This window comes from Bufo bufo, chromosome 6 (genome assembly GCF_905171765.1).
Source record: "Bufo bufo chromosome 6, aBufBuf1.1, whole genome shotgun sequence".
In the NCBI taxonomy this organism is placed as follows: Eukaryota; Metazoa; Chordata; class Amphibia; order Anura; family Bufonidae; genus Bufo; species Bufo bufo.
In genome coordinates this window covers 85,390,333-85,406,355 of record NC_053394.1, presented here as the reverse complement: position 1 = coordinate 85,406,355, position 16,023 = coordinate 85,390,333, and the positions used below count along the sequence as shown (strand labels likewise).

At 42.3% G+C, this 16,023-nt stretch overlaps 1 protein-coding gene across 3 annotated transcripts in view; it reads right to left on the bottom strand.

The window, feature by feature from the left end:
* The window catches only part of PRKG1 (protein kinase cGMP-dependent 1), a 1,174,838-nt gene that overhangs the window by 848,100 nt on the left and 310,715 nt on the right, over positions 1–16,023 (bottom strand). For all 3 annotated transcript variants that reach the window (XM_040435670.1, XM_040435671.1, XM_040435669.1), the window contains exon 2: positions 1,786–1,952. In XM_040435670.1, the coding sequence (XP_040291604.1) occupies positions 1,786–1,952 (167 nt within the window). The remainder of the gene's footprint in view (positions 1–1,785; positions 1,953–16,023) is intronic.

The following is a 16,023-nucleotide window of genomic DNA, read 5'->3' as shown; positions in this document are numbered from 1 at the left end:
TAAATGTCTACATACCCATAGTATGGGGATATACACCTCAGGAGAGCCACGTAACCCCGACGCGCGTTTCGGCGAATGCCTTCCTCTGGGGGTGAGGCAGGGACTCTCATATTCATACTATTCTATTGTATTTGACCATTGATGTGGTGACCCCTTATGCATTTGCACTTTAATTCCCTTTGGTTGTTGTATGTTCCTATATATACATATTTATTGGAGCTATTACACACCCATATTTTGCGGTGTAGTCTGTGACCATTTACTGATATGGTGCTTTATTATATGCACTTTAGTATTTTTGGTGGTGTTTTTGCCCCTACACACTAAGTAACTGTGGTCGCGGACACATACGCAATATTTAGGCAGGTATTGTACTTCTCTTCTCTGCCTCTACTCCTGTACTCCATTTTTGTTCTCGTTTATATATGTTATTTATTTAATACAGGATTTATTTTTGATGATATACCCGTTTAATCTCAGTTCTTTTACGATATGTTACCTGTAGTGTTACATAGGACTGCAGGTACCATCTTCTACATTATCTGTACTCAGAGAGCTATCACTGTGTTATCTGTGGTATTACATAGGACTGCAGGTTACATCTACCACATTATCTATACGCAACAAGCTTTCACTGTGTTATCTGTAGTTTTACATAGGACTGCTGGTGCCATCTACTACATTATCTTTACTCAGAGAGCTATCACTGTGTTATCTGTGCTGTTACATAGGATTGCATGGAATATCTACTAAATTATTAGCACTCATGTAGTAGATGTAACACGCAGATCTATGTAACATCACAGATAAGTGTAGATAATTGATGTCACCTGCAGTCCTATGTAACACCCCAGATAACACTGTGATAGCTCTCTGAGTTCAGATAGTGTAGTAAATGTTCCCTGCAGTCCTATGTAACACCCCAGATAACACTGTGATAGCTCTCTGAGTACAGATAATGTAGTAAAAGTTCAGTGCAGTCCTATGTAACACCCCAGATAACACAGCAATAACTCTCTGGGTACAGATAATGTTGTAGATGCTACCTACAGTCTTATGAAAAACCAAAGGTAAAACAGGACTGCAGGATGTAGAAGATGTTACCTGCATTCTGGCGGCACCTCCTCGTTCTTGCCACGCGGCTCCTCTGACCTCCTCGTCTTTTGACTAGGATGCAGCAGTGCAGCAAGAGGGGGAGGCAGGGACTCTCAACAGCTGCGAGCAGTCCTTCAATAGAAGCTCTGCAGCCGCAAAGCTTAGGGGGGCAGTGCAGCGCTCAGCGCTGCTGAATTCACTGTGTGCATGTGGGCGTTTGGGGGCGGCGTTGGGCCCCACTAGGGGGTCGGGCCCTAAGCTGCCGCTCCAAACGTCCTTATTATATTCCACTGACGACTAATGTATTACTGCTGATAATAGTCCAAGATCATGGTGAAGATTATCCATAAGAAGATTATCCATAAGAGAGTCAACGGCCATTTCCTGGCAAGAACCGTCATCTCTAAAAAGTCTATCCTGAGGGTTAGGTGATTCAGACTGTGATGGCTGCTCAGAAGCAGTCAGGTCACAAGTAAGGTGTTCTTTTGGCAATAAACTACATGGCCTCATTTCTTTTTCACTATATATTTTTCTTGGTAATTGTGGGGCTGCAGGCAGCAGTGATGGATGTAAAGCAACATTCTTCCATGAAACAAACGTCTAAAAACAGCACTGCTCAATTTCTCCCAGACCGGAAATAAAAACTTCACAGTAAAAGCAAATAACTGTGGGAAAAATAAAACACAGTACCTTCCATGACATAGACCAGCGACCCCACGTCCCCTTCCTTGATGATACAGCTGTCCTTGCCATATTCAACAGGATACATACAATCCACTATCTCTTGAATCTGGGAAATCTCAAGGTTCTTCATGAAGTCATTGTCAAGGATCGCTTCTTTAATTAATTCCTTGGACCTGAAGCAAGAGACACAATATTTAGTCATATCCTGGAGGCGGTAGCGGTAATACTAAATGATAAAGGCACACTGTTCTCGAAAGGCTTTTATCTGCCAGGGTGTAGAGTGACTTTTTATGCATTTTTCATTGCAACTTGGTAACTTTAATACCTAGAGGATGGCAACTGCAAGTTCAAGGCTAAATAATAAATCCCGCTATAAAAATACTGTACAGCATGTATTCACTGTAACTTAATTTTACCCTACATGGGATATTTGCTGTGCTATGTATGTCAATGGAATATTCCCGTTTTATAAATATGCTAATATAAGTTAATGTCTGTTCTCTCCAAGTTTAATAGGAAACAGTAATCATGGCGTCAATTAGAATAATTATCTTTAATAATGCGAATGTTCTCTGGCTTGCATTCTCTTTGATGTTTTCAAGTATGTACAGAATGGATATATCTACACATTTATTCAGCATAATCATAATTTGTGGCTAACAGTAATTTATTGAATATTATACAAAAATTACTACTTGGAAGAAACATGTAAATAATGGAAATATTTTTCCTTTTTAACTCTTCTTGACTAAGACGCCCATAAGGCTAGCGAGTCTGGATATACCCATCACACTGCCACTGAATATAATGTGAATGGAGCACCAGGTGAGGGAAAATGTTTCTTATCTGTTGCTCTCCAGCTGTAGTTGCTCACCTAGCCGATCCCCAGCTGCTGCAGTTGTGACAGTCAGTAATTATGCTTTGGGCGGAGTTAGAGGCGTGGCCTAGTATGAAAAAAAGGCCCGCGATGCGCGCCGCACATATCGTCCCTCTTTACCATTTTCAAAAGTTGGGAGGTATGCATTTTTGTATGTATAGCTGATTTCTCCTGTAACTTGGGGTGACATAGCGGCTAGGGATGAGCAAATCGATTCACATAATACTTCATTTGAATACTGTATGGAGCGAGCGCTCCGTACAGTATTAGAACGTATTGGTTCAGATGAACCAAAGTTATTACTTTGCGAAGTCTCGCGAGACTTCGGGTACAAGCTTCAAAAATTTATTACAACCTTTTCCCGAACCCGAACAGTAGAAATTCATTTATGAAGTTATTACGCAAAGTCTTGCGAGACTTCGTGAAGTAATAACTTCGGCTCATCGGAGCCAATACATTCTAACACTGTACGGAGCGCTCACTCCATACAGTATTCAAACAAAGTATTATGCAAATCGAGTTTGGATGTTTCATCCGAAGTGGATTCGCTCATTCCTAATAGTAGCCCCACTTACAGGGGGATACAGCCCCCAGAGAGGTTGTGCAGGGCTGGGCAACCTCACTGCAGAGCTGATCGTTCAGGCTTTTGGCCTCTGGCAATCACATGATCGCCAGGATCGGGCCAGGAAGTGGCATTGCATTATTAGTGTGCAGCTGTGATCTCAAGGGCACTTTGAAATGTCCGTGCAGACTTATGTGCTGACTGACCAGATGCATATAGTCAATGGGCGGTCAGCAAGCAATCACAGTGAATGTCCAGCAAACAGACAGTACTAGCTGATCCCCTTGAATGCAGTCCTATCATATCAGTCAGTAGCGTTTTAGTAGGCTAAATTGCAATGAGAGTGCAGCAACAACCAGGCAACACATGCTAAGAATCCCCTTGAATATTTATAAAGGAAAAAGACGAGTCTGGTCTGACTTGAAATAATGTCGTTTTCCATGGATGAACAGAACAGGTTTTTGCAGCTTCAGAGAAGGTCTCAATGCCCCAAAGTCTGTGATCATCACTAAGACACAAATAGCATCAAAATCTTCAGTCTCAAGGGAAACCAGCAGGAACCGCTTAATAATTTAATTTAGATATTGCTTAGCATATTAAGCTCTAAGCTGCCTGAAGGAACAGGCAATGTTCGGGGTCCCCGGGAGCTTTGAAGGGTTCCGACAGAACATTTTTAAAGCATGTGTTCTGCCTGGAAGCCGGTCTTGGGTTGCTTATAGAGCCTTGTTATGCTCCTTGCTGAAACATTTTATGCAAAAATTAAGAAAGTGGATATTTGGAGCAGTAAGTGATGCACATTTTCAGCGCAGCTCCAAATCCCATCTCAGGCAGAGGCACTTTACCTGGAGCTCTACAGCCTCCCAATGGAAACAGCCATGCACACTCATCACTTTAATGTCTTTAATGTTTCATTAAAATGTGCTGTTCAAGTGGAGACATCCTGGATGCTCCAAACGAACACTTGTATGGCAGAGAACTGAACCTGTAAACTAGCAAACGTGGGCATGATGTGAAGCAGACCGCTGACAGTTCTGCTTGACACCTACTGTTCTAGAAACAAATAAGAGATACAGGGGGAATTTATTATAAGAGTTATATTTGAAGTCAGATTATGCAAAATTTCCGAAATGTCACACATGGGTTAAAAAATTGCTGCATCTTTACAGCTGTTGAGATGGCCTAACACTGACCAGCTGGGGTCGACATCTTGCCCCGTTGTCGGAATTCAGCACCAGGACTACACGGCTCCATCAACCTTGTAGTGGACAGAGCTCATCACTGCAGGTCAATGGGAGAGACGCTGTAGTAATGAGCTCCCTTCACTACAAGGTTGATGGAGCTGTACAGCTCTAGCACTGACTTCCAATGGCTGACACCTCAGCAGTTATTTGGAGGTAATGTGGGGTGTCAGATCTCCATGGATCACCTAGTGATGGCCTATCCTAAGGATAGAAATGCTACTACAGTTTTGGTAGACCAACCCCTACTGGAGTGATTTTTTATTTTTTTTTTAGTTTTTAGTTTTTTATAAATCTTTAGTTAACCTGCTTAACATAGCTAATCACTTTCCCACTCATGTTTCTAAACTGGAGTAAGTGGTATAACAATGCAAAAAGACGCAAAATGCACAAGAAACCCAAAAAAAGTCCCCATACCATATTTTGCAACTTTTAAAGTCCCATTTCTGGAGTGTAGGGACTGATAAATGTCCCCCATAGTACCTTCAGCTTTAGCCCATTAGTTATTCAATATAGAGAATGTCTGAAATTGAATGCGATAAGCATAAAAATAAAATAAAACCTAAAAGAGACCTGTATACTGTTTATCAAAACTCTGCTCTGGTCCCACACGGTTGCTCACAATGATTTCTCTGTATACACTAGACCTAAAGTGACATGGCATCCATAGTGAAGTCACATCTCTAGTCATATCTTCCAAGTATTACCGTGGGACATTTACAGGTTTGACCTCTTTGAACTCAGTGGTTTTCTTTTAATGTTAGACGCTAACTTTTAGAACATTGACTGGGGGAGTTCCTCTATTGCATATAGTTTTTAGGTCCATACAGTACTAATGTGAAAATGCAATATCAGATTTTTGCTCATTTTCTTATATATTACCAGAGGCTAAAGGCAATTTACCATTATATACTTTAGTATGGTTACAAACCGTAGCAGCACTACGTAAAATTAAGTGATTCTGTTTCCCGATTACGCAAACGTTTCTAGCATGTACTAAAAATGTTCACTTATGGGGAAAGGGGGGTTGAGCCAGAACAGCGGCAGTTTGCATGCACTGTTTCTGACAATTTGAAAAGTGTCAAGAAACTCAAAAAGTCTCAAATTATGTCACAAATCCAGAGTGCGCCATAATTCGTGATTTTTTTTAATGACACTTTTGTGAGGTATAAAAAGCTTAATATAGCTCCCAGATGGTGTTCTACTACTTACTCAAAGTTTACATGTCGATGGTGTTATATTTTGCCAAGTACAAAAAAAGGCTGATTGCAGCCACCACTAGAGGGAGCTCACATACATACACTGAATTCAATAATAAAACAGTTTGCAGTAGGCTCCTTCCATTGGTAACTGCAAGCAGAAAGTAATTTAATTTTATGTAACTGCAAGGGATTTGGAGCTTTATATCATATTAAGGCATATATCAAGCTTTGGCCCAACGTATTAGCTTAGTTATTTTTTTTTTTTATTATTACTATTTTCTATAGTGCGACATGCCCGCCTGACCCCATAGATTATAATGGCTATAATCAGAATATCGTGAATTGGCCGGACAAATATCGATGTGCGCCACAGGTTTTGTCCAGCCGAATCCCAGCATAAAGGCCAGAGAACAGCTGCATCCCTACTGGATCTCATTGTAATCAATGGGCTCCAGTGGTGAACGGCATTAGCCCTAGACCAGACCTGGAGGACCGCGGCGGGCTGTTCCTCTGTTGGAACAGCCTACAGAATGACTCTGCCACCTGTGCGAAAGAAGCCAAAAACAGCAGAATGTTCCACATGTTTGTGTTTAGATGTCGGTAACTGGAAACTGCACTTAGTTCTTTGTGTTTTTTTTCAGTTGCTACTTATAGCCTAGAATTAGTAATATTTTGAGGGGAAAAATGCCTTTTATAAACACTTTACTTAAGATGCTTTTATCTCATCCAAAATAACTGGACATGCAGTGACCTTCCGAGCATCACACTACACAAAATATGATGGCAGCCCAAGAAGCGAATGATGGCAGTTCCCAATTGCATAGAAAAGTACAGAGAACATACTGTTTCCTGTACATTAGAAGGAAGTGGCTCGTGGAACCTCGGCAGTTTATTATCAATTTTCCATGTCACAGGGCAAGCTTGAGAAGCCAGAAAGGCTTGCAGAATGAACTCCTTTTCACTGGTGACCTTTGATCACAACAAGATGATTTCCAGTGTGTTCCTTTGAACTGATTCCAGTGTCATCAATAAAATGGCATTTATATAGTGTGCCATGGGAACTCCGATTGAAAGGAATAAAGAGATATGCACGCAGGCAGCAATAGCCCAATTCTTCACGGTTCATTTCATTGCTTTAATAGAATATGCTAGAAATAAATATACAAAATACAAAAGTGAACTGTAATGGAAAAGTTCTGCGCACATACCGTATAATGCAAGGGAACGGCTTTAACACATTCAAATCACGATGGGCTTGAAAGGAGGCTTCCTAAATGGCTCAGAAAGCTATCTACATGAGGTCACCATCATTGCAGCCCAGCTGGGAGTGCTGTCAGGGTCCCAAGCAAAAATTGTAATTAAAGGATTCTCTGCTGCCACCCTTACTGTTACTGTTAGTTTATATAGCAACACTTCTGCACATATTGGTCCCCCTTTAGTAAAGCTAAGTATAATAGGGTGCCTTCCCAGAAAGGTCCCATCCCTATACTTCCATCCTCCTCACAGTGATGCTGCAGGTGAGACAGGGACTTTAGGAAGTCTACAGCAAAGGGAGTTCTCGGAGTCCCTCGGAGGAGACACAAGAGGAACTTCAAAAGTTCTGATCAGAGTCGGATGAAGGCAATAGCATACATAGAGCAGTAAGGTCCCCATAGCAAGGATCCTACCAGGCCCAGCACACAGTACAGAGGGGATTCTGCCTAAACCCCTTTCAATGATCCTTGGGCCATTTTTTCCACTTCCTCTTTTGCTAAATGTTGTTCCTTTAGAGGGTAGAGTCCTGACCAAGTTTTCACCACCAGTAGAAGAGGGGATAATCCCAACTAGGCTCCCTCTTATCCTGGGCACCATAGCAGTCGCATGGTCTGCCACTATGGTAGTTACGCCCCTGGATGAAGGTCTGGGCAGTCCGTATGCTGCTGCCTGTTCTCTACCGGCAGAAGCTTCAGCTGAATTATTTTTTGTATGGTCCCCACTGGCGCATAATCAGCAGCATGAAGGCAGAGTTGCATAGAAGCTTGAATCACCCAGCAGACACATCTCAGTTTATTCGCCTACAGTACAGGAAAACCTTATATTGTATTCAGAGTTATTGTGCGCTTTTTGCTGAGGACCAACAAATATCTTCTACGTGTACAAGGCAATGTTAGCCAGTATTTGAACCCTTACCGATTCTGAGAACAAAGGGGTGCTATAATCTAGACAGGGGTATATGTACGTGTGGCCCTGGCCTACCATTATTAGATGGTACCAAAACCAATGGAACCCCCTCCCACCAAACACACTAATGACATGCCATTCACTCAGAATTCCCTAGAGGGGTAAATAAAAAATAAAAAATGGGATCTGCAAACTATTAAAGGGCATCTGTGCCAAGTTACCACGCAGAAAAAAGCAGATCCCAGCATCTGTCAGCAGATTTGTAGTCACATTGCTGAGAAAAATTTAGTTTTAATATATGCAAATGAGCCTCTAGGAGCAATGTGGACACATATGAACATGGGACCAACACAGATGTCTTCAGCTGCCAAGAGCACATGTAACAGGTCAGCCAGTGTCATAGGTACAAAGCTGCTGACAGATGCAATTTAAGACATACGTTGCAATGGCATAAAGTGTGCAATTCAAGTGATTGCAGCTAAAGAGCGAATATTAGATTTGGCTCTGTAAGCAGACTGCGAGTGTGTACAATGGTGTATACCACACAGTCCATTAGTTGTCCATGTAAGGAAGATAGAAATGAACACAAGGCGAGATGAGATGGATTTTATGGATGGACTGCATTCAGCAGCAAATGAGGCAAAGTGCTATTAGGAAACAAAAAAACTAAGATTAGCACATAATGATCCAGCAGTCCTGGTGACAATTCCGTAACCACTGGAGAACTACAAATTTAGTGGCCTGAACTCACTTATAAAGACACCTGCCCATAGCCATACAAACACCCAGATGTTAGCCATATTACAACTGTAAATCACAGAAATAAAAAGATAAAAACATCCTGCACAATATGATAAATAAATACGCGGATAATTATGACCACATATAAAGAAAAAACATAATAGCACTCACATAACAATTAGTAATGAGAGTCAGGGGCAATATACGGATTCGCGATATTTCACGAATATTTTGTAGAATATTCGTCATATATTCGTGAATTCGCAAATTCGAGATTATATTCTTGATTGCGAAAATCTGCAATGTATTATTCACATAATGCGCGCAAAATACCGGCGTGGGTTAGGCAACTTTTCTATTGGTTGCTAGGGATGTTGCTAAGCTGTGACAAAGCCTTCTCATTGGCCCACAAGCTAGAAGAAGGGAGGGATGATCACCTGATGTGTACTGTGTTAAAAAACTAAACAAAAAAAATGAATATTCTTCATTACGAATATATACCACTATATTCTAAATATTTGCAAATTCTTGAAGTGCCGATATTCGCGCTCAACACAAATAACTATGCAAAGGTTACATATAGACTAATACCTCATTATGATATGATAAATAAGTTCTTTGCAGATATATTGTGATCAAAACACGTTAAGGTAATGTAACGGGGTTCCGAAGGTGCACTCGGTCCCCCATTGCCCGCAGAACTGTTGCTTAGCTTTGGGAATGAGGATCTGTGTTTGACCTCATTCCCAGGGCGGCTTTACTGCTGGGTGGCTCCCTGCTCCTAAGTCTGCCTTGAGAGCCGAGCTGATCACTCGGTGCTCAACTGGTTGGTCTGTCGGTCATGTGACGCTGGCCACGTCACATAACCCTCACTCCCCACTATAAATACAGGCAGCCTTCTAGCCATAGGTTGCCTGTTAATTTCTAGGTTCCTGGCTATTTGTTGGACTACTGAAGACTCACCTGATTCCGTTCCCTGACGATCCTTTGCCTGCTCCTCCTGTACTGCGCATCCGTCCTGGTATTGTGACCTCGGCTCCCACCTGACTACTCTCTTTGGACTCCTCTTGTACTTCTCTACTCTCCTGGTATTTGACCCCGGCTTCTGCTGACCATTCTTTGCTTTACCCTTTGTACTGCGTAGCTCTCTTGGTTCTGATCCGGTCCGTTCATGTTCCGTATTTTGTCTTGTCTGTCTTCCCTGCACGTATCCTAAGTTAAGGACTGTCGTCCAGTTGTCCCCTGTCATCAGGACTCGTGAGGCAAGTAGGCAAGGCCAGGGGTGAGGGTGGAGCGCAGTGGTCACTATCCTTCACCCTGTGTGTGTGTGGACGTGACCATTACAGGTAAGGTGACCTCACTCCAGGCAGGAACCTACTCTATTTAATACTTATCGCTATGTGATTGGGTAGTTATTAAATAGAATAGGTCACTGTCTGAACTGAGGTCACTTTGCCAGGGTAGGTGGGCTCTGACGTGTTTTGATCAAAATATGTCTGCTAAGAACTTCAGAGTTATTTATTATATCAAGATGAGGTAATAGTGTATATGTAACCTTTACTTAGTGTTATGTGAGTGCGATTGTGTTTTTTTCTTTATATGTGGACATGCACATCTGTGTATTTTTTCATCATATTGTGCAGGATGTTTTTATCTTTTTCTTTCTGTGATTTCCTTGCAATACACACTTGGCAGTGTGGCCTTCTCCACAATGAACCCATTGTCCCACCTATTCCACAGGCTGCTTTTGATTAGGTGATACATATTGCTGAGTTTGCTCTTCCTCTGATTGGTTGCTTAGGTATAAAATAGAGTAGGTCACCTTGCCAGGGTTGGCGGGCTTAGATGTGGTTTGATGAAAATATATCTTCTAAAAACCTCAGTTATTTAGCATATCAAAATTATGTATTAGTCTATATGTAACCTTTGTATTTAATGTTGTATGAGTGCTATTATGTTCTGTTTTTTTATATTAGGAATCTATAAAGCTGACAATATGTACTTTTTGGAAGATTATGGACTTTTGTTTCAAAAGTATACTGAAGACAGAAGAGCTCCACAAAAATATCCCAGCCCTTCTTGCCTTCATCTCCTCATTTCCCTTTGTCTTATTGTGTCTCATATTACAGTTAAAACTAATTATAAATAAATCTTCCATCTGTCTCCCCAGAGATCATCCATGCCTCCCCCCTCCTCATCACTGTCCTATGACAACCTGTAAGACAAGTGGCTGAAGCAGTAAATCTACCACAGTAGATCACTCAGGTCTTCTTTTTGGTCAGTCTCCATCTGAAGATGAGCAGGAGATTAACACCTTTGTCCTATACAGGATATTTTTACAACACAGCACTGTGTCTGGATCATGCAGAAAATGCTACAGACTGACATGGGAACGTAACTATATTTCTTGTAAACTTTTAACATTAATTTTACGATTTAGGGCTCCTTCAAAATATATGGTATGATATGATGGATGATACCCTGGATTTTTTTTTTGCCTTGATAGTTCAGGTATATTAAATTTCTATTTAAATATATTGTGATCATTGGACATCTTTTTTTTCAGGTAGCCAGAACGTGAAATTTAAGAAAGAGCAACAGGACCTCCTGACATATAGGCAAATGAGGCCATGAAATAATGCATTCGAATAGATGCTAACCTTATGCCAAGTGCTTTAAAGTGTTCCATGGTGTCAAAGATCATCATTTGCTCCATATCTGACTTTAATCTTATGTGTGTCATCTATCCTCCAGAAATACTATAGGCTTTCCTTCTACCTACTCATTGACAAGGTCTTGTTTGCCATATCATTTTCTGACCTAATAAAGAGTGTTTCCACCGTGTTAAGGGAAACAGTAATAATGGCCACATTTGGGTCTTCGGTAAAAGCGTTTTCTTTACCCATCCGTCTTCAAGATGTCAAGCAATTTACAGTCTATATTCCTGCTGATGAAATATGTCTTTCCATTCTGCCATATATTTGCATCCTAATGAAGATATTAATAGCCAGATAGGAATGACACAATGAGCCATCACAGCCATGAGTTACATAAAAATGTTGCTGGATGTCCAATGGTGCTGACATTATTGTCCTACACACTTGTTAGAATGGGGATGGATAGTAGATTCACCTTCTCACTCCTCAGTCAAGGATAATAGTGTAAGATTTTCCAGACGATGAACAATATGATGGATGATTTGAGTGAAATTCCACTGTGGTCCCTACTTATTCAAAATGTCAGATGACTGGATAAAAGAAATGATGAAACAACTCTTAGTGTAATTGAAGAATGGCATGTTCTCAAAGATAGGAAGAAATGTAAGCCATATGAGGGCTTGTTTTTTGGGGACAAGTTGTAGTTTGTTATGGCACTACTTTGAGGTACACATAGATGACTATTTAACTTATTAACTTTCTGAGGGATGAGCAAATAAAGATTATGCTCTGCCTGGGCGTCCTTGGTTGCTATGTGACGCCAAGCTTCCGCTCTGCATTGTATGCACCCGCCCCCATTGCCCACGTGTCTCCCTTCTCCTTCCCTTCCGTGGAGCGCGTGCTCTCTGGCATGCGCTCCACGTGCGTTCCACTGACCAACTGGGGGAGGCGGGGTCTAGTACAGGGCGCGCACTGGCGGCATTTAAAAGGGAGCTTGGCGCTCATGATCACTCTCCCCTCCCTATACTTATGGCGGTGAGACCGTGGTTTAGTGGGAATACAATCTCCCCCTCTCCACACTATGTTCGGACCACTGTCCTTTTTTATGCTGATTTTGGACAACTGTCCTTTTTTTTTAAACTGGACGGTGCTGGTGCTGGTCTTTTGTTTTCCTTTTTGAAAATATAGTCTTCACTTTTATTGCCCCTGAAGAGTCCCCCTGCGGGACGAAACATGGCATGTCGGGATACTAGTGAGGGACAGATTGTGTTTTAGGTCCCATTCAGGGACAGGTTCCTGATGTGGTCACCCCTATCGGGGCGGGTGCTCTGTACGTTGGAAGTAAGGGACCATTAGCCCCCTTCCCTCTCATTAGACAGGGATGTTAACTAGAGCACTCAAGCAATCCTGACAAGAGCATTTGTTTACCTCTGCTATCAAAGGACAGCACCTGGCACAGACGTATCAGACAGCTCATTCATCCAGATAGGGTAAAACTGTTCCATTCATTATCCTCCTGGAGGTATATGTCTAAAGGTGCATTTATCATCGGGGTAAAAGTTGTTGAGGTATTTTCACCGTGTCTTTATGTTTGAATTAGGTGCATATTCATTTTAACCGAATTCAGTAAAAGTTATGTTTTAGAACCATAGCCCAGGTCTTTTTGTTGCGCATTGTATAGAATTGGAGAAAGACCAGATCCCTTTATAGTGCATCCTAAAATTAGGTTTTCAGTGGTTGTTGATGAGCAAAAAAAAAGCACTAAGGTTTTATGTTGTAAATGTTGCAACATTCACTTTGTGTCATAAATAATATAATAACTTCCCTGGGTTAGTACTAAAAGTTTTAGGATCACCACCTCCCAAGGCCCATAACTTTTTCATTCTACAGAGCTGTGTTAGGTCTTGTTTTTTGTGCGAAAACCATTGTTACCATTCATCATGTGGGATATATTACGTGATAACTGTATAGTGTAGGTTGTTGAGGGCACAGCACTACCAAATATGTGGAGGGGATTTTATTTTTGCAATTTGTTTTCTATTGAAAAGCAGTTATGGAAAAAAAATGTGTATTTTTTCTTTTTTTTTAAGTTGTTTTTTTTTTTTAATAAGGCATTATTTCACTCTTATTAGTCCCACAAGGGGATTTTGACATGTGATCCTTTGATCTAATGCATACAGTCAGTTCCATGAATATTGGGACATCGACGCAATTGTAACATTTTTGGCTCTATACACTACATCCAAATCAGGTGAACGGTGTAGGAATTACAATAGTTTGAATATGTGCCTCCCACTTGTTAAGGAACCAAAAGTAATGGGACAATTGGCTTCTCAGCTGTTCCATAGCCAGGTGTGTGTTACTTCCTCATTATCCCAATTACAGTGAGCAGATAAAAGGTCCAGAGTTAATTTCAAGTGTGCTATTTGCATTTGGAATCTGTTGCTGTCAACTCTCAAGATGAGATCCAAAGAGCTGTCACTATCAGTGAAGCAAGCCATTATTAGGCTGAAAAAATAAAACAAACCCATCAGAGAGATAGCAAAAACATTAGGCGTGGCCAAAACAACTGTTTGGAACATTCTTAAAAAGAAGGAACGCACCAGTGAGCTCAGCAACACCAAATGACCCGGAAGACCACGGAAAACAACTGTGGTGGATGACTGAAGAATTCTTTCCTTGGGGAAGAAAACACCCTTCACAACAGTTGGCCAGATCAAGGACACTCTCCAGGAGGTAGGTGGATGTGTGTCCAAGTCAATAATCAAGAGAAGACTTCACCTGTCACGGATGGTGTTGCAGAAAACTAGAAGTAACAAATAAAGATCCGACTGACTTGATCCCAAACTAAGGAACATATGGGTGAGCCCTATAAAAGCCCTAGAGCTCTCCCTGACTGCTCAGCCCATGCAAAGATCTTTATGATAGAAAATTGCATGCCCCCGTACCTAGACTGAGTGACACCTGAAAACCCTATAATAGTGAGGGGACACGACCACCGGCTCCCTGCACTCAATACGGAGGGAGTCAGGGTCACCTACAATCAAGCCAACAGGAAAACACAAAAAAAGGAATAGACTTATCTGAGGAACCAGCAGTTGCAGCATCTAGCAGTGAGCACAATCGAGGAAGTAGTATAAACCGCAAAGTGAGGAAGTATGGGAGGGGATATAAAGGGAGGCAATCACTGCTAATAGATGACAGCTGGGAGAGGAAGAAGAAATGACAAAGCGAAACCAAAACAAAAGAACATCATGCAAGAGGTACTGAAGAACGTCTGTCAGAACTTCTTAGAGATCTGGCGGTGACAGTACCCCTCCCTCTACAAGTGGACTCTGGACACTCAGAGCCCACCTTCTCAGGATGGGACCTATGGAAAGCCCTGATAAGACGAGTGGCCTTAATGTCCACCACTGGGACCCACATCCTCTCCTCAGGACCATAACCCTCCCAATGAACGAGGTACTGGAGAGAACCGCGGATAATACGAGAATCCACAATCCTAGAGACCTGAAATTCAAGATTACCATCAACCAAAATCGGAGGAGGAGGCAAAGAGGAGGGTACAGTGGGTTGGACATAAGGTTTTAATAGGGACTTGTGAAAAACATTATGGATCTTCCAATTCTGAGGAAGATCAAGACGGAAATCAATGGGATTGATGACGGACAAGATCTTGTAAGGCCCAATAAACTTAGGACCCAACTTCCAGGAGGGAACCTTCAATTTGATATTCTTAGTAGGCAACCACACCAGATCACCCACATTCAGGTCCGGACCAGGCACACGTCTCCTATCCGCCACACGGTTATATCTCTCACTCATGCTCTTTAGATTACCCTGAATCTTTTGCCAAATAGATGACAAAGACGAGGAAAATCTCTCCTCATCAGGTAAACCAGAAGACCCCTCTCCAGAGAATGTCCCAAACTGCGGATGAAACCCATATGCACCAAAAAATGGTGACTTATCAGAGGACTCCTGGCGACGGTTATTCAAAGCAAACTCAGCAAGGGACAAAAAAGAACACCAATCCTTCTGATTCTCTGTCACAAAACAGCGCAGGTATGTCTCCAGATTCTGATTGACGCGCTCTGTCTGGCCATTCGACTGCGGATGAAAAGCAGAAGAGAACGACAACCGAACCCCCAAGCGAGAACAGAAAGCCCTCCAGAATCTGGAAACAAACTGCGTGCCCCTATCAGTGACCATGTCCGAAGGAATGCCATGCAATTTGACAATGTGATCAACAAATGCTTGCGCCAGCATTTTAGCATTGGGTAACCCAGGAAAGGGAATAAAATATGCCATTTTGCTAAAACGGTCCACCACCACCAGAATCACAGTCTTCCCCGAGGAACGAGGCAGGTCCGTAATAAAGTCCATAGACAGATGCGTCCAAGGACGGGAAGGAATGGGTAACGGGAGGAGAGGACCCGATGGCCGTGAATGAGGGACCTTGGCACGAGTGCAGGTCTCGCAGGCTGCCACAAAACCCTCAACTGTCTTGCGAAGAGCCGGCCACCAGAATCTCCGAGCAATGAGATCCACTGAGGCTCTACACCCCGGGTGCCCAGCAAGGACAGTATCGTGGTGCTCCTTAAAGACCTTGTGTCGTAAAGCGAGAGGCACAAACAACCTCCCAGGAGGACAAAGATCAGGAGCCTCTGCCTGGGCTGCCTGAACCTCTGCCTCCAAATCAGGGTAAAGAGCAGAGACGACCACCCCTTCAGCCAAAATGGGACCCGGGTCTTCAAAGTTCCCCCCTCCCGGAAAACAACGTGACAGGGCATCAGCCTTCACATTT